This window comes from Amblyomma mixtum, chromosome 1, assembly GCF_055824585.1.
Source record: "Amblyomma mixtum isolate Tamu chromosome 1, ASM5582458v1, whole genome shotgun sequence".
Taxonomy (NCBI): domain Eukaryota; kingdom Metazoa; phylum Arthropoda; class Arachnida; order Ixodida; family Ixodidae; genus Amblyomma; species Amblyomma mixtum.
In genome coordinates, this window is record NC_143012.1 from 242,726,184 (window position 1) to 242,746,074 (window position 19,891).

The window sequence follows — 19,891 nt, forward strand, 5'->3', positions numbered from 1 at the left end:
GCGCAGCTGCTGGAGACCCTGTAAATGCTAACAATATATAAAACGTTCCGTAGTTACTTAGGTGACCACAATCTTTTTTATCTTCCCTCTAATAAAATCTATTGTTTTCTTTCTTCCAGCTTTGACTGTTTTGTTTCCGATATACAGGGTGTTCCAACTGTGACTTTATACAATTTTTAAATATGGTCACTTTGAGTTAAAAGAGCGCTTTTTCGGCATAGCACTGCCAGTGGTGTAGTACATCAGAGCAACGCTAAGACAACGCTAACAAGAAGGGTGGTTAACGAACATTACAAAGCTAGCTTTTTATCTACAGCTGTTAGGCACCTTAATTACTGAGGGGCGTGTATCCCGGGGCAAGTAAAATTCAAATCAATTTTTACAATTTCGAAAACGCGGTTACTCTTGGCGCTGCGGCCCGATAAATTGGGGCTATATCGCACCAAAAAAGCAGTCTTCTAACACAAAAATCATATTTGTGAAAATTGTGTGAAGTCTTAGGTGAAACCCCTGTATATGACATGCCTCAGAAGCCTTCATGTTCCTGACTCGTTCTTACACACTTCGGATCCAACTGCAGCGACACCACGGAAGAATGGCCGGAAACCATTCCTGTCATTTTGTGCTGAAACTGACGGAGACGTTCAGCGAAACCTAATAGATCTTAGTTCCCCGAAGAACTGCCTAAAAAAAAAACCAGAAAACTTCCTCTAGCATCTTGCGAGCTGGAGCGTTACACAGTGATGATACAAGATGCCCTGTTTAGCAACAATCTCGATGTCTGTAGGCATCATATAGCACACCATATTTCACGCCCTACGTAGGTTCGCGGTGGTGCAGCCGAGTGCGACGATTGAAGATCGTCGTTACGCAAGCCCAGTCTAGCCTCATTCACCATAAGGTATCACATTCGCGGCCACTGTTTTGTTCAATACGCCCTGTGAACACCGAAAGCACGAATAAGGCTCACCAAAAGCGGCGCCCGTTGGCAAAGAGGCTTCTTTTTATCAACTGGCGTGTTCCTCCAGCCACAAAAACCGAAGCGGGGAACGAAAAGTGAGAGAGAAGAAAGGAGAAACTCATTTTCGAGCGGAAGTGCCCTAATGGATCTCGCCCCGAGGGCTACAAGATGACGACGTCGAGAAGACGGTGTTGGAGTTGTTCGTGCTTGCTTTCTTTGTTGGACTTTTTAGAGTGTTGTTTCTTTTCACGAACATTTTGCAGGTGGCTGTGCCGTCGGCGTCCGTGCCTTGATACTTCTCGTCTGCGCGAGTTAAGGCACGGTTAAGGCTCCGGTGTAGCTCGGCCAAGAGTGTAGGAAGGTTTTGCCGCTTGACTAGACACTTGAAGGAAATGGAAGGATCAGATGTAGCCGTCCACGAACCAAGTATTGCGCTTTTATTTTTCGCCTTTCAACTAAATCGCGCTACTGGGTGTTCCGTTTAACCAGGGAAGGTCTCAACGTTGAACTCATGGTGCTCAGTAAGTAGTTTCTCTCCTTTCCAAGATACCATAATTAGAAAAAGTAAAATTTCAACTTTGGTACATAACAAAAAAATAAATATTGTAGTCCCACGGAATCTGAATCATGTAGCGGAGGTTTATTTATTTAGTGCACTACTGATAAGGCCTTGTATTTTTTGTGTTTCTATCTATATAAAGAGCACCGAACAATGCCCGTGTTTAACACGATTAGTTTTTTTTGTAGTTTTTTTGTGTATTGAGGTGGTGAAGAAAATATACCTATATCAACCAAGCAGCAATATTTGCCGCAATGCATGTGCTTGGGCTAATAAGCGATTTAAGACAGAGCGGGGTGGTAATTGTGTGGTGAAACGAGGTAGATTTTTGGAACGATACACTTTAGAAATTAGTGGAAATAACTACTCTTTTGGATAAATGTCTAGGGAGAATGCTCCAAGATAGATGTTTGGTTTATTAGGGTTTAACGTTTCAAATCAACTCAGTCTATGAGGGCCGCCGTAGTGGAGGGCTCCGGAAATTTCGACCACCTGGGGTTCTTTAGCGTGCGCTGACATCGCACAGTACACGGGCCTCTAGAATTTCGCCTCCATCGAAATTCAACCACCGCGGCCGGGATCGAACCCGAGTCTTTCGGGTCAGCAGCCGAGTGTCATAACCACTGAGCCACTGCGGCGGGTCCTCCAAGATAGAGTATATGTGTAATGAGGAAGTAATTACTCATAGACATCCACCTGAGCGCAGCTGTACAGCGACAAAATTTGGACTACGACAAATTTTTCTTCAACAACAAGGTTTTTGTGGAATATCTATAGCTTTCCTTTCTAGCCTTACGGCTACGCTTGGAGAATGAAAATACGTAATTACTCTTTAAATGTTTATATTGAGAGCTTTTCCTGCTTGGGATTGGAGAATGTAAGCGTTTTATTGTTGTGTTTGTAAACAAAATCAACCCAGTAAAACCGATCATATGTGCCTAGGGTTTGCAAAAAGAGCTGGTGCATGTTGTGAGCTCTAAATTAAAGCTGTATTGTTGACGTTTACCCAGAGTTTGCACAAACGTTCTTACTTCATACTGATGTCATTATTTTTACCACTGCCAGATTTTCAATAACAATAATGTTCAATAGATCTCATTATTCTAGAGGCCCGTGTACTGTGGGATGTTAGTGCACGTTAAACAACCCCAGGTGGTCGAAATTTCTGGAGCCCTTCACTACGGCGTCTCTCATAGCCTGAGTCGCTTTGGGACGTTAAACCCCATAAACCAAACCAAACCAATAGATCTCATATGCAGAACAGTCAGCAAATTTATTGTGTTTTATGCTGTATTCTATGTGGATTAGTGTTATCAGCGGCATTCGACATCAATTGCGCCTCAGTAATACCAAAAAAGTTGATAATGAAGGGCAATGGGCTTTGAATATCTTTTAAGTCTTTCGTGCCGTTGGAACTTTTATCCTTGGCTCTCTCTCTACTGCTCTGACCTCCTTGCTGTGGAGCTCCATGATCGTAGAAGCCAGAAGCTTTATGTGCACATTACCTGCAAAAAAGCAGACAGCAACGCACTGCAACGTGCCACAGTAATAACTCAGTACATGGTGTATGAAATCAATGCTCGCAAGTGCAGCGTAACAAAAGAAAGGGGTGTATCGGACAGTAATTGTGTCCGCTTAGATTTTATTTGAATATGAAATACCTTTCTTTATTGCATTTCACACGTCTGCATACATAACAGCGTTTCTAATTCTTACCAAGTCTACTCTCAGTTTCTATTACGTTCGGCCAGCTTCCTGGTTAGCGGTTCGGCTGCTATGTACGAAGGCATCATTTCGCCACATTCCAATGGAGGCGATGTTTGAACACGAACGCATGCTGCGCGATGTCTGTGCACACTGAAGAGAGTCACGTTGTTTAAATCAATTTTGAACCACTCCTTTACGGCGCTTATTCTTCAGTGTCTCTTTTTACTCTGCCGTTGAACACTGCTCTCACAACTTGTTATAGGTGTCCTCCGAGAGTCAGGCTCTTACTGCGCCCTTTCGTCTCTCATTAATCGTTTACATTTTACTTTTTATAGATCTCAAGTCCGAGGTATTAAGCAGTTGACGCGAAGAACGCTTTTAAAAGCGCCAGCGCGCTCTACGACAATAGTGTACCCTAAGAAATCCCAGGAAATCGGAATTAGTCTGCAGCCCCGCCATCATTGTACCGATCTGTCTAGGCTATTTAAAAGCAACCATAGAAACTAGCATTTTGGCAGATTCTGGTCCGTTCTAAACAGCTCAAAGTGATCGAACGCAGATCTCATCTACAACACAATTTTTTCCCAGAGTAGACTTTTTGAGCTCGGGAAAATTTTTCAAGTTTCAGGGTATTTTCAACGAATCTTACTCTACACAACCCTATAAGGCGAAATAAGGCCGCAAACGCCAACCACTATCACTGATTAAAAACATCAATATTGAGCTCTGAAAATGCGTTTCTAAACAGTCACACACCCACAAAAATGCTCATTTTTTTTCACTGAGTATAACATTTTGGTGCATGTGCCTGATTATGCATTCTTTCTTTCCTCTCTTCCTCTGCTTTGATCCCGTTTCCCGTTCAACAGTGGTGCTGGAGAAGTTTGTGGCCAGCGTGTATGACGTGTACGTGGTACGCGGGAACTCCGCCATGTTCCGGTGCCACGTGCCTCCCGCTGTAAGGGACTACGTCACAGTGACGTCATGGGTGCTGGACGACGGCGTGACGATCGGCACGCTAGGAAGCGATGGTAAGTCCTGTCCATTGCCTTGTCATTTGTTCAGCCTATTTCAATCTACTTAAAAGAAGACTAATTACTACGAGCTTACATGCAAGTCACTAGAGCCCTTTAAATTTACTAGTACCTGTAAAATTTCAGCTACTGAAGTCTGTAATTATTGCTAGACAAAAGGAAAGGATTGTTTTTTTGAAGTAATATCAGTAAATTATTTCAAAATATCAACATTTAGGAGCGACATTGTTTTTTCAGCACAAGTTATGTTCTTTGGGGGTCTAAAATTAGCAGCATAACGCCGAGCATGAACACGATATTCCATAATGTATTTGTGAGTGATTTCTACGATTGATAGATGTAGTTTTGCTAAATTTTATGTATTTCTTAGGCAAAACAAAGCGTCTTTCGGGGCTACATATTTTTTCGGTTTTTCGGTGCACTGGTGCCACGTTTAAGGCTATAATTACCTAGTCTCCTAAAATCCCAATAAGTTTCACGTACCGTCCAGCTGTACATAGGCTGTTTTTCTCCTCACGCGTCTTCTTTCTTTTCTCCTGCACAGACACCGAGAGAGCATCTATTAGGTGTTTATGAGAATATGTCGGTGTTTTACGACCACGCCCAATGACGCACCTGATGACAACAAAAGTTGCAGGAAGCGTAGGGCGCAGCGTGCTTGCCAGGAGCGTTTAGAATTGTTCAAAATACCACTACGCTTACGCGTACTCTCGAGACAATTAAGCTGAAATGTAGATGATATCGAACTGGTGGCGGCAATTAAAACTTTGGAAAATCACATTTACATCAGATCTCAGAGCGTGTTTGAGTGGCTGCGGCTTCACAATCCTTCATCAGAAGACGAGCTTGTGCGAGAACTGACTGACCCAGCGTAGAAATTCGACAGTTGACGAAACTATGGCCCGGAAATGGATTTCAATTGGCTTCGAGCAAATTAATACCTATTAATACTCATCAATTGATTCTCTGCTTCGGTGAACCATTTCGTGACTTAGCGTCACTTCCCCTCTGCCTCTGGCGCGCATTACTTACATCATGAACAAATCTGGGAACAAACTGTGTTATCCGTGTGTGCGCGGATAACACGGAGGATCATTTTATTAATGATTCACACTTTCCGCCACACTGCACCACCTCCGTAAAAGCAAGAAAACGGCGGTCGGTACATCGACGGCAGCAAAATACAGTTCGCATTGGCCCGAGCGCACAATTATTCACTCATTTAAGACATTGATGGGAGGTAGCTAAGGGCTGTAATAACCCACAGGAAGGTGTGTAACGTGCCCTGAGAGTGTGCATTTTCATTTTTAATTTGACAAAGGCTGAGACATCATGTAGTTGGGGCGCAGATATTCTCACATCGTTCATTTACGCTGTTGTTGTTAATTTTTTTGCTGCTTTTAAAACGAACTGAATCGGGAAAATTTAAGCTCCCTATTCCCTCCCGATTTTACGATAAAACCATGTTCACGCAGTTGGCGTTGTCTGTTGTCTGCACGCAGTGACGCACACTAATATTCTAGTGTGCTTCACACTAATAGATAGTGTGATGTTTATGGAGCGTGTAGCATGGCTGTTTGTGTATATGTCTCGGTTCATCTCTATGTTTAGCGCGACAACAAACTCCTAAAAAGAATTTTACGTTTTCATATATCTCACATTTTAAATGTAAAGCTAAAGCATAGCTGAGAGAAAAAAAAACATTATGTTATAGCCGCCAAAGCGTAAAGCACTTTCTAAAAAAACTTTTGCGTGGATATTGCCGCCTCCACCTTTGGACCTTACCTTCTAAAGATACTTATCGCATGAAAAAGAATTATTTTGTGTAGCGCCTGAATTTGGTTCATATTAAGACTGTACATGTGACAGCAGTTTATTGAGCTCACTTCGTTAGAATTTATAGAAACTGGTCTAAGCACACATTTAATTTGATTTCGCGGTGCGCCGGTGGCAGTAAAGTCAACTTGAGTATTTGGCTGCGCACGCGTTTGATGTCGCGTGAAGACGGCTTCGTAAGTCGGGCCCGTGTATGCCCACGAAGGAAAGCGCGAGTGCCTGGCCATGAAATGAAGGCTATTCTGTTGCACCTATTTTTCTTCATCCAACACCGCTTACTGAGCGACAGCCTACCGCCCAGTACGGCCCGTTTTGGCAACATCGGTTACCCTGTGGAAACCTGAATGCGAATTTGTTATGTTTTTCCTTTCTTTTTGAGCACCGTGTGTTCAAAAGTGCGTGTCCCTTTTCAGCTATATGTGTAAAATAAAAAGAAGTTTGTTCTATGTAGCCAAAAAACTGCTAAATATAACGCTGCTGGGATTGGAGCGCAGGAGAGTGCGCAGAGCTCTATGGCCCTAAAATTCGCCTCCGACGCTCGGGCTGTAAGCAGTGAGCTACGATATTTATCACCATGGTTCATAGCATTTCCTGTCTGCCGCCGCAAACGACACCTGGCAGAAAATAGTGCCACATGTAGAATGCTCGACATAGCTTGCGGGAAAACGTTAAGGATGGTGTAAACATCCATGACTCTCGCATTGCGATGAAAATATGCACACTCGATACTTGCCACAGAACTACAAACTGAGTCGGGTTTCGACCACTTCATCTTGATCATGAATTGAGCTATGCTGGCTTCGTTCTGCAAACATGGACCGTGAAAGCAATCTGTGGGGTTCTTATGCCGGCGCAGCCACTGAAGGGGGACTTTTGTGTCTGCTCTCTCTGTCGTTAGTGTTTCTTGTGCCACCGCTCATAATTATGAGGAAGATCGGAACACTAATTGTGATTACTATGATGACTGGGATTTAGAAGAACTGCAATAGTGGACGTGCAATAACCTTCCACTCCCGACACAACCACCTAATCACTAAAGCATGGCCTGCAAGACACTTCGCGAAACCAGGATGTTATCGAGTCACTGTCTCTGAAATTCGGTAAGCTGTGCCTGCAATATTTCGGAATTGTTTTTTATAAATGCGTTACCGAACAGTTGGTTTGCTCTAAATATTCACATTCCTTTCCATATTCTCTACGTCTAGCAGCGTTAGGTACATGGAATCCAATCCCACTCTTAAATAACTTATACCTCATTCTTATTCAAGGCTCTTGTATGTTCACATACCTATAAAATTAATCGTTCCGTGGCATTCAATCTGCAAAACAACGATGTTCTCCCTTATTCACCTGGCATTGTTTGACAAAAAAAAAACTTAAACCTTCGACAACCAGGTTGAGGTGAGGATGCGAATGGGAGGGGATTGGAGTATAAATTGTAGTGAGCTCTAGAGAGCAGCGAATGAAGTGGACAGGTTGTATGTTCTGGCACGGAAACGGTGTAATAGCGATGGTGGCTGTTTCGCTGCGTCGGTGGCACGATAGTAGACTGCCCAATTGGAAATTACTTAAGGGTGGGCTTTCCGCAGGCTGGAACATTTCGTGCGTTGATGGTATCAAAGGAAACGACGTGTAAATAGTAGCGAAGCCTGAAGCGAAAAACCCGCATTGAGTGTGCTGCTAGTTAGAGGCTGGCCTCCACACTGAAGCACTCCAGGAACAATGCACATGCATGAGACCTGCACATGGAAATAAAGAAAGAGAAGGGCGAGCACTAGTGCGCAGTTGCTGAACAAAAACACCGCGCCACAAGACTGCATAAATCGTGCCTGTTTAGAAAACATTTTGCCAGACGCAACATCTTCTCTGCTAGTCAGCTTTTAAAAGGGCGTGACTAGGAAAAAAATTCTTAATAGATAAAAAAATTGAATACTGTAGCAAAGGATGCATCTAACAGACGCATGGCATGGCGGAAAAATAGCCCCCTCTCCCCTTCCTGCTACAGTTCTCTCCTCGTTCTCTGTTATCCTGGAACTAGCTATAGTGGTCAGCACCGCATAACTACCTAGCTGCATCTGCGGCCAAGGACGGTTTGAGCACCAGTATTTGTGCACGAAATTTTCCTAAGCGTAAATGCATGCCGGAATACTCGCCCGCACATGCGCGCGAAATATGATGCGTACCAGTACGAATACCGTAAACAGTAAAGGATATCTTTGCTATAATGTAATTCTCTTGTATAACGGCACATGCAGAAACCGGTAGTGCGAAATTGTTGTGTCTTCCACTAATACTTTAGTTGCTCGGAGGTAATATCCGCCCTTTTAGATCATTTACTCATCCACATTTGAATTGTTAACTAATGCCTCACATTTCTGGGTTTCTTTTCGCAATGTTTGTGGGCGAATTCGGGTGCACGCTAACACGAAGAACCACTAAAAAAATTCAAGATAAACCGAAGTTGCTTTCTACCCAGTTTTTAATTATGAAGGTGGGGGTTGCTAATAAAAAATCTGCTCTCTTCTCCAGACACATCAAAGAAAGGGCATAAATATTCATTCATGTCATGTTCGTTTGCTCCAACAATTAGCTCCTGTGCATATTGTTTTTTTATTGCAGAAGAGAAAGCTTACGAAGTGATTCTGTTTCGAGTGCAATATTGGACACTCAGATACACATGCTTTTTATATAAAAGATGCTGTTAAGCAATGCTGAAGGAAGCAGGCTTAGATTACGCTTAAGAATTTAAATGTCTCCTTTTTATGGAGATTTTTGTTCTTTCTAGTATAATTATTGAATAGTAAGTGGTCTTGATGAAAAAAATGGCTGGAAGTTTATCATTGCGTTAGCACAAAATATTGTGCGAAAGAACAGTTTTCTGCAGGTAGACATTGTCGCCACGTATCTGAAAACTGAACTGAGTACACACAGACACAGGCAATCATTTATGTGCGTCGTACAGTTAGTTTCTCATTGCCTGTCCCGATTTGACCAATGTACGGTGGCGGCCTAAGCTCCAGTGCCGCGTTTCTGCAGCGATGTTGTCAATGCCAACGCGTATTTCTCTATCGAGCCCCTTGTACCTGCCACAGCGTAGTCCATGCCAACTCATGCTGCGCACATCTCTCTGCTGCTAGCACCATATAGCACACTATTAGTTTATGAAGAAGGCGATGTGCAACGCAGAGAGCGAGAGTGTCTTGCAGTTCCGTCCTTCTGTAGTGGGTATGTGCCATTTTATTTGAGGCCAACCAACCAACTAATATGAGGCGTGTTCGGCTGCGGCGATAGCCTAGCACTCTCGCGCAGTGGTCAGAGACGTTATTCGCGTCGCCGTGGATTCGAATTTTGTTATGGATATTTATTTGATTTAAATTATTTTCTCTCTTGCACTCGGAACAAAATCATAAACATCGTAACAACTTCGCGAACCCGCAAACATCCAAAGATAATGTTCGAGGTTTACAGATGGGAGTAGTGCTTTTGCACTAATATGGGTGTTATTTTAGTAAGTATCAAATTATGTTGATACGGCTGAATATTTTCTGATTTGGAAAAAGCTACCTAACGTCACACAAATGTGGAATGTGCCCTTTCGGGCGGATTTTGAGATCAGTGTGTATGAATAAACAATAATTATATGTCACTCTGTCGACCTTTTCCATGTTGGCCAGCATCTATATTTTGCGGTTTCCCTTGGGTATGAGAGTTTGGAGCATTGCTTCATGTGTACAAAGACGGATTCAAAATTCGCAAAGGACGTGCTTGTTTGGTAATAGCTCATTGGTTAAGTTTTCTTTCAAGATAGTTTTAAAACATGAGATAAGCCTTGTGCACGAACTGATAAAATCATGGGCGAAGGCTTCGCACATCATTAACCACTACCGCGCAGTCTTGGAGCTCTTGGAGACTCTTATTAGAGTGCGGACACTTACTTGACCCCTAACTTATTGATAGAAAGCACTGAAAATTATGTGTGGCTCCTCCAGACGGATATTAAATATGAAGCTTCTCGATTCTTGTACCCGCGCAACGCCGATGAGCCATGGACAGATGGAGGTGCAATTTTCGCAGTGGCCCTCTCATGTAATGCTTTTCGAGCCTAAGATATATAACACGATACTGATATTGATGCACGAAACCTGGGAATCCATGTGTTCTAAAGAAAGAGCATACTTGCACATTGCAACTGGAAGACCCGAATGGGCATGGTCAGCACGTTTTACATTATAAAAACGGTGCCGATTTCTTCTAGTAAACATACTGCGCACTTTTGGAGACTCTAGTTAAAAGTAATGAACTCCTTTACAGCCACCCAAGTCGTCATTTTTTTTTGTCATAGGTAGACCACACGCTTAGCTGTGTGCTTGACTGTAATGCGCAAATCCAATTATTTATTTGGCCTTGTAGTGTCAAATGGGTTTTATCATTTGTGTTGCCTTAAATGATCGCCGTTACTCTTAAGGTCTCGCTATTCGTTGTGTTCATGCTTGGAAATAAATGTCCGGTATCCTACACGGCCCTGTTTTACTTCGACTACTTATACATAAATGGTGCGACAAAAGTCTTAAAGTCAACGATGCAGATAATATCACCGATAAGTTAAGCTAAACTTGCGCTATCTGTTTACGCCGACGTCTTCTACAAAGTCTATTATTGAAAGTTCTTGATATTTCATACTTGAAGGGGCCTCCAAGCTGCATATTGCAGCTTTTTTGGCTGTGTCCCCTACCAACGATGAATTCTGGGAGAGAAATAAAGAATTTTCATTTCATTATTGTAATTTTTGTTAGTCTAACGTTTCACTTGGCATTTTCACAGTTTTCTTCAGAAACGCCCGATCGCATAAAAAAGTGAAGCGTATATAGCCACAGAAAGAAAAAAGGAGCCCCGAAAAAGCGTGCGGGTAAATATAGCGCTGTCATTTAACTTGGCATGTTGCGTTGAGGGCTTCATATTTCTCATGTGCTCCAGTTAATGAACACCTTCTGAAATTCTAAACCTCTCGTGCTTACTATATTATAGGATGTTTTTTGTTTTTTTTGAAGTATTGGGGCTGCCTATCTTTTCTATACAGAGTATCGGGTTACACATATAAAGCGTCGTAACTTTATGAGCCTCTCGTTTATGGTTACTCGCGCTCGTTTTTTTGGGAGCTCGTATAACAACAGATGGTAAAACTCAGATATCGTCCATTTATTCTTCGCGAAAAGCCTGATGCATTTCAATTTTATCACTTATAATTCTCCTAGTTTTGAACATGTATTTTACTCTTGATGTGTAAAAGGAAAAAAAAGGCAAAGATAATCTGATGGATTTTGATGGCGCAAGTGCATCTGCGGCCAAAGAGTGCCACGGCACAAGGTGTTCTTCATCTTCTCAAGGTGGGGTCTTCTCAAGGCGGATGCTCAGACCTCTAGACCACCGCTGCGGTGCACAGATGTAATCTCACAACACCAGTCAAAACCCAGTTAATTATTACTTCCTATTTTTTCCGATTTCATTCTTTGGGAAGAGCCATTTGGCATTCTCAGTCAAGTATGCGATAACGAAATACAGCTGAGGGACTTTTATCAAAACTTTAGTTACTAGCGGAGCCTCACCAGATGCCAGAAAAAGAGACGCTTTTCATTCCACAAAGAGGAAAAGATGTAGATAAAAGCAGCTTATGCCTATAAAAATGTGCCACGAACTTGCAAGAGCGTTGATACATATTTTTGGAACATGTCCGCGAAATTTACACATATAGTGTGCTCTAAAATGGCATAAACCAACAGACTGCTCTACTGAGAGCGGCGTTGCTGTAACAGTAGAAAATTGCTATATAAACGGAATATCACTATATGCCGGCGAACTACTACAAGTGTAGTGGAGCTGTTGTGTAACCAGAAATTATTTAAAACTAGCAGTCACATGAAACGTACCGATTCACAAAAAATTTCCATTATGCGACGAAAGAGCCATGTAGTTGTGTGCGTCCACCAAAATGTGGCATTGTTGTACTCATCAGTGATATGTGCTTCCTAACTAATTATAACATTAGTCACTGTGGTCGGCAGTGTGGAGGCATTAGGAAAACCTTGACTGTGCACGCAGAAGGAAATGGTCGAAATAACCCCGAGCGTAGGGATACTATCTAACAATTCTGAAAAAATGCTGAAAGGCGGGGAAACTCTGTCAACTGCAAAAACATCGACAGGTGACTGAGTCCATATGAAATGCGAAGGGCTGAACAAAAATATTTTAGTGCTTGAACCACATTTATTTCAAGCGTCTATCGCATGGATGAATGTTGTAAAATATGAGGAAAATTGCACGCACAACTGAGCAATACGCGATGATTGTGATGCGTGCTGCAGGTAGTCAGAAAAAGGCTTTGACTCTTACTGGAAATGTATTTTGGATCATGAGGGAGGGGGAGGTGTTGATCTTAGAAGTGTAGTCGGCAAAATATATTTGCGTTCTGCTGAGTGCTTTTTCATGCAGGTGTGCCTTCCTGTTTCCAATGAGAGAGGCCATTGCGCGTCCAAAACTGAGTGCTATTTGCGTACTATACGACATGCATTTCTGTCAGAACGTGTGGTTCTGGTTCATCCGACACTCTCAATAGTCACATCAGCTTGGCTTCTACTCGCACTAGGGGACAACCCAGCGTGTTTCCGTTTACTTTTGCAGTGAATGCGGCTCAAGTATTACCACTTATCTAACAGTGTTCGTCTTCGTGTTTTTTTTGCTTTTGTATTTTATTTTTTTGTTTCACTTTTAGTGTGACCGTCGCTCTAAGGAGCGCTCGACGAGCCCACCTTGCGGTTGATGTCTGGCACCTATAGTTTGTGATAGGAGAATAGGAAAGTTGAGGAGTTAGCAGCCGGCGAGTTTGCAAAAAAGTAAGATTTTTTACTCGTGAGCGCCGATTTTGTTTCGAAGTCTGGCGAGCGACATTTCCTTACTCAAAGCCTTACTGAATGCCTGGCCCCAAACCGCACTCGGAAGACACCTCGATTCCTGCCCATCATCTTGCTTCCCTGTTTTCGCAGTTCTGTAGCGCAGTTTAGGAATTGCGTATTAACGTTATTCTACACACTGGCGCTCGTAGTCCTTGGCGAACAACTGGTAGCCCACCGCTGCCTAGCCAAAAGGGGCGAACTTAGCTAAGCAACCCGCATAAAAAGGAGTGGTTTCATCGTGGCCTGCGCACCATCTTGTCCGCCCTCTCTCTCTGTGTCTTCACTTAGATAAAATGTGGCCGACGAAGCTTCGTCGGCGAGTGGTTTAGTCGGTCGACTTCCTTGGCGGTAAACCTAATTAGCGAATGCCAGAAATGGCTGCGGCCCGTTAGCCGGGCTCTCGTGAAGAAAGCATGTTGGCTGGATCTTCTAGGTGGAAGCCGTTGGAGGGTTGGCTAGGCCTTTTCCCATTTTCTAGCGTTTGTTTCTTATACACCTTGAATTTGTATTTACTTTTGCTATGGATTCCTCTGCCGTCTCCGCACTTAGTTGCAGCTAAATGAAGAGTTCCAGGAGTCCCAGCCGCGGCTTTTGTTACACTGATGGCTCAAAGAAACCTTGCACGCGCTGGTCGGCGGAACACGGTGGCGAATGAGACTACTTCAGTTTACGCGAAGCAGCTGCTCTGTAATGAAACCTAATGGAAGTTGTCTGCGAAACGCCAAGAGCAACCACACGGCGAGGAGAAAGTCGTTGCAGAGCCGCTGATGCTGCGTCTTCTCCTAAAGGTCTGAGTGTGTCAGAAAAAGCTGACCTGAATGTGCTTAACACTGCTACATGCTATTTCGTTGTTAGTTCTTAAACGAGACCCAAACCCCGCAGTCAGCATATGCGGTCACATATTCCCCAATGCGATTATGGGTCGCTCTGTTCTAGCTTGCATGTAACTGGCTATAACGAGTATTTGTGCTCAGATATTTTTCATTTTAAACAATGTCTTTCATAGTTCGAGGAGCTATTTGTTTGGCATAGCACTGCCAGTGGTGTAGCACATCATAATTGAGCTAAACCATGCTAACTAGTAGTATTGTTAACTAATACTGAATAGCTAATTGTTGCCTATTACTCTTAATTTCATTTATAGGGGCTGTGATGGCTCAGTGGTTATGGTGCGCGGCTGCTGACCCCAAAGAAGTGAGTTCGGTCTCGTCCATGGCGGTCACATTTCGATTGAGGCGAAATTCCTGAGGTCCGTGTACTGTGGGATGTCAGTGCACATTAAAGGGATAGTGAACCAAACTTCTGGGGCTGTTTTTTTACAAACAAGAGCTTGACTGCTAAAATTGATAAATGCAACAAGGATTATATCGACAAAAGGCGGACAGCATGTTTTTTTCGCGATTTATTGCTGTATCGTTGCACCTGGCGGCTCTCTCTGGAAGTTGCAACTAGACGTCATAACACCCTCGCGCCCACTGTTCCCGCTGGAGCACGATTTCCATCGCTACTCGCGGATTTTGCCAGTTTCGCGTTGGCAGCGTCGGAGGTTGGGAGTCTTATCACTTGGTCTACCCAAACCGCAGTGCGACATCGCGCTTCGAGTGGCGTGACTGGTTGCCTGTCGGAAGAGGGTTGTCATGACTCCACGCTGTTCACCTCGCACCGGCCGGGAGGGCTTGGCGCGCGCTCATAATTCATCGAAAATAAAACCACCCGCTAAAAAATATGCGAAGTGACGACTAGGTTTCGGCGTAATCACATTCTGAGAACCTATTTCCACCTTTTTTGTCTCATTTTAAGAATTTGCTTCAGTATCTATTTAAAGAACTCCAGGGGTGGAAATTTCCGGAGTCCTCACTACACCGTCCCACATAACCTGCGTCGCTTTGGGACGTTAAGCCCCCTAAACCATTAAACATATTCTATCTTCATATTTATTTTGAGCCGTGTAGCCCGCTGTAAGTAATATCGATGTAGGTTTTTGGCATTTCGAAAAAAGCAGTTACCCTCTGCACTTTGGCCCAACAAATTTTGCCTACATCGCACCAAAATACGTGCGCTTTCGAAAGCTTGCAGAAAAGCAGTGCCGCTTCCGCCGTGCACGTCACTCGTCGAAATAAGCAAAATTGTTGGACCACACAGCCGAGGGTAACCGGGTTTTCGAAATTATTAAAACGGATAAGAAGTTTACTTATGGTAGGCTGAACCCCCTCAATAAACAAGAAGGCTAACAGTAGCATTTAAAAAGTCGACTATTCAATATTAGTTGGCCATCCACTGGTTGGTACTTCATAGCTTTATTGTGATGTGCTACACCGCTAACAGTGCTATGACGAAAAAAGCCAAAATAAATCATCATTCACGCAAAGCGCTTCATCACACGGTGAAGCTTAGAACCATACCAATATATTAAACAAAAACTTTATTTAGAATGCTTCAGATAAATTCGGTATTCTTAATCACATTACCTAGAAGTTGCTTGTAAAAGCGAACCGCAGTACAACAAAAGGCATGACAACAAGGCATCAGCTGTAACGCCGAAAGGTTATCAGAAGCCTTATCAATGACACATAACCGAAAAGTATTGTTATCTATGTCGAAAGGTATAATATTTCTGCCTCTTTCGTGCCAAGATATTTCCTGTCTCTTGCAAGCAGCATTCTTCCCTCCTTCCTTTACACGCTCTATAGTCACGGAAAATCACACATGTGATCGTGTATTTCCTCGACAAATTTGAGAAAAGCCCGTAGCTACACTCTGAGAAATACAACTCAACTGTCTGACACCCACTCTCTCACTTTGCTGGCGCCTAACCCGTGAAATATTTCTCTAGGAAAAACGTTGCTTGTGTCTACAAGGAAATTAGAAGCTATTCACTGCCACTGTTGGTTTCCCGCAGTAGAACCCTTGTGCGGCGGCCATGTTACAACGGAGGCGATATGCAAAAGGCCCGCGTATGCTGTGCGATGTCGGTGCACGTTAAAGATCCCCAGGTGGTCGATATTATTTCCGAGACCTCCACTACGGCACCTCTTTCTTCCTTTCTTCTTTCAAAGCCACCTTCCCCCTTCTCTTACATCGTGGTTCAGGTGTCCACCGACACAAGTGAGAGATCTACTGTGCCATTTCATTTCTTCAAAATCCAGTTTCACATTCATCGTTGGTTGAGCCTTTCTTGATGGTGGAGGAGGATGTGCGAGGAAGGAAAGGCGCAGGAAATACGAAGCGCACACTGAGGAAAATGGCGTTGTCAACATTAGATCCTTTGGCTTCTTTGCAGTGCCTGTACTTCCCTGGTGTCTTTGAAATTCCAATAATTATCGCAGTAGGCGAAGAAAAATCAATGTAAGGAGACGCGTTAACTAATATTTTTTTTTCTATATGTAAGTGCTATCATCGTTGTAAGTATTGATTCTTCCTGCGAAGCTCGTAGCGGTTGCCACTTGGCGTTAGACGGCCGCTTCACCAATGCCTCGGCCCGCACGAATTGCAGGATATTTGTGTTTACAATACCGAAAAACAAAGCAAGAAGAAGGTTTTAGAAAAAAACGAAATGTTTTTTTAAAGTGCAGCGACTTCGAGAACACAGAGACGAGAAAAAAGTAACAAGACGGTTGACTCCGCGAACGAGCATCGAACGTAGATCTGAAGTGCGTTTCCTCTCAGGCTACGTCGAGGAACAACTAGAAAGCGCACGTCTCCTGGCGCTCGAGTCGGAGATGGCTGCTCCAAGCAAGCGAGCTGCAAGAACCCGCAATCTTCCTGAAAGTATGCCTCCCAACGCGCCACGCTTCGTAGCTGATTGCAGAACAAGTGCCTTCCCGGATGTGAGATGCACGTGCAAAAGCAGGGACAAACAAAACGACCATGTTGTACCGGGAAGCTTGACTTCAATTCTCTCGCTGGTTTTTTTCTTCTGTGTTCTTTTATTCATCCGCCTCTTCCTTCTGGCGGATCGATGCAAAAGCGCTCTCATTTCTCTCTTTCCGACGAGCCGTTAACTGCCGGGAGCGTCGCGGATTGTTTGCCTCCGTACGTATACAGCTCGCGTGATTCGTGTCGGTGCATAGCTGGAATGGGTTTGATGGGAACTCGCTGTAATTTTCGGAGAGAAGACGCACTTTAAAATTCAAGCTGCCGGCGAATCTCTTCCGTCCGCTTGTGAACGCCATATCGCTGATGGGTTGCCGGTGGCTACAAAAGTGTGATCCTTCGCCGCTGGACAGATCTATCAAAACCACCGTCAAGCATTCTCCTGTCTATTCTCGTTTTGCCTGATTAGGATACAGTACAGTATTTTTCTGGCATTGGCTGAGCAGTGGGACGTAAGTTGCAGTCCTGTAAAAAAAAAAAACTACACAGACTGTTTACTGCATTCAAATCGGAGCGAAAGCACGCATTTGTGCTGCGTAGAAGACGACGGTGAGCAGGCAGTGCCGCGGGACGGAACAGATGGAAGTTGAAGAAGACGACGCTCTCCAATGCACAGCGCGAGAGTGGGGCGCAGTTTAACAACAGGCGTGTTGACTGCGATGATGGCCTAGCTTTTTTTTAAAGCGAAAGCTTTACTACTTGCACTTTCAGCCTTTGCCGTGGCGCGGCGGTGCCACCATTGACCTTTAGTTGACCTCTGTGTGACGTCATGTGTGACATCACGCCGAAGAGAAGGGCGACCGATTCGCGCCGTCACAAGCCGCGGCGGTGCCACCACCGGCGCCTAACTCCTGCGCTCTCCGCTAGGAGCGCGATTGTGGCGTTACGCTGAAGAGATTAGGCTCGACTCACGTCGCTAGAGCGCAGTAGCTGTGCCAACCACCAGCGGCTTAACATTGCTTCGCGATCTCGCGCCGTCCGTGTGCGACGGCGGTGCACATGAACGGCGGCCTGACTGGACTGGATTGGATTGGATTTGAATAGATTAGATTATATTAGATTACATTGGATTGGATTGGATTGGACTGGATTGTATAACAGATGCATTGCCACAAGTCTAACCACAAGCACCACCACCAGCTACACTACTAGCTGAACCATGGCGTAGGTACGGATAAGCTAAGCCACAGCGATTTTTTTTCCTTCCGGTTCTCACCAGTGGCATGTGGTTGCTTTTTCTTCTCCTTTTCTAATGAATTATCTTTAAACGATAACATATACAGCAATATTATTCATTGATCAACACCACAAAATAAATAAATACATAAAAATATCCCCCGTGTTCCTTGGTTTCTGTGCCTGTTGGCTTCTCTTATATGCATAACGAGCCCCTCATTCCCACTCCCCTGTCTGCTTCATTGCTTAACGAGGGCCTCGGTTCTGGCAGCCTTGATGCCATAGGAAGCATAAGAGGGTTCTCACACAGCTTCCACCCTCGCCGTTCGATGACGTACTACGTCACACCATCGGTAACTCAGGACGTGCTACGTCCGCAGCTTATGAACGTGGGTGACGCTGATGAACACTCTCAAGGTTAGGTTACTTGTAAACATAAATACCACGGAAAGCCGAAGATCTGACAGCCGTTGCCGTAGCTCAGTTGGTAGAGCACCGCACGCGCAATTTGGAGGTCGTGGGTTCGGTTTCCACCGGCGGCATGTGGTTGTTTTTTTTTTCTTTTCAAATCAATTATATTTCAGCGATAACATATTGAGTAATATTCTCCATTGATCAACATCACAAAATAAATAAATACATAAAAATTCCCCGTATTCCTTTTAGGTTGCATCTTACACGCAGATGTTATATCCAAAAAGTCGGAAGAGACAGTCAAGACTGCCTATGTGTGAGAAGGAGTAAGTCCGCCTGCTCACTGTGTACGCAGTCGCCACGCGCTGCGGTGTGATGTGACCCGATGCCACACAGCTGGCGATTCTACGCCTGCATGGCTCCACGTATCCGCCGGAGGCGCGCGCGTGAACACACACGCGCAGGCACGCACACACAAAGACAATGGTATGCATGAAAACACATTTAAAGTTCTAGCACAGTATTTTTCTCTGCTCCCCTCAACAGCTGCCACACACGAGCGTACCATCTTTTTCTTTGTCGCAGGCATGGACGGCCGCTACCTCATGCTCCCCACGGGCGAGCTTATTGTGCGCAATGTGGAGAGCACTGACACGCATCGATCCTACAGATGCCAGGTGCACAACGTTCTCACGGGGGACAGTCAGCTCAGCACCAGCGCCGGCAAGGTCATCGTCACTGGTGAGTCCAGACCACCTTCGTACTCCTCTCGCTTGTTATGTAAGTCCAACAGGACAACAGCAAGTTATGTAAATTCTAAGTTGTCTAAGAGACAACTGAAAACATTTCTCTGAAGACTTAATTTATTTTCAAGTGTCTAATCTGCCTTAAGGTTTATGATTTGTGGGGGTACAACGTCGTCTTTTCTTTTACGTCTTAACTTTTTCTTTTCGAGGTTTGCTCGATGGGTCATCATAGTGTGGGAATGGCATGGGTGGCTTGGAGGACTCCGCTTTGGACGACTCTTTTCTGCGTATCGTCAAGGTGTGGGATCTCTTGTCAACTTGTCATGGCGCTTGTCATGTGATAACGAGCGTCGTGGCACTAATCATCACGTGATCAGAAACGCTATTTCGGCAACGCCGAGGGATACAGCAGGCGTGTGTTTTAATGTAGCCCTGTAAAAAAAAAAAGGTTTTAATGAAAATCAACGACTGTATTCAAGCTATCACGGAAGCAATAAAAAAATGTTACTTTTGAGGTGCCGCACACTGTATTGTTTATGCAACAATATCGGCCGATGCAGACCAGCCTGGCTGCTTAGCTGTACAGGCCTTTGCGACACCATTAGAAAAGAGAAGTAGCAGCGTTGGTTGAAACTAAA

General features: G+C 44.2%; 1 protein-coding gene across 1 annotated transcript in view; it reads left to right on the forward strand.

The window, feature by feature from the left end:
• The first annotated feature begins 1,472 nt into the window (after positions 1–1,472).
• The window catches only part of LOC149371347 (cell adhesion molecule Dscam1-like), a 28,149-nt gene continuing 9,730 nt past the window's right edge, over positions 1,473–19,891 (forward strand). Inside the window, exons 1-3 of the mRNA XM_089579857.1 lie at positions 1,473–1,482; positions 4,097–4,258; positions 19,093–19,248. Of these exons, the coding sequence (XP_089435983.1) occupies positions 1,473–1,482; positions 4,097–4,258; positions 19,093–19,248 (328 nt within the window). The remainder of the gene's footprint in view (positions 1,483–4,096; positions 4,259–19,092; positions 19,249–19,891) is intronic.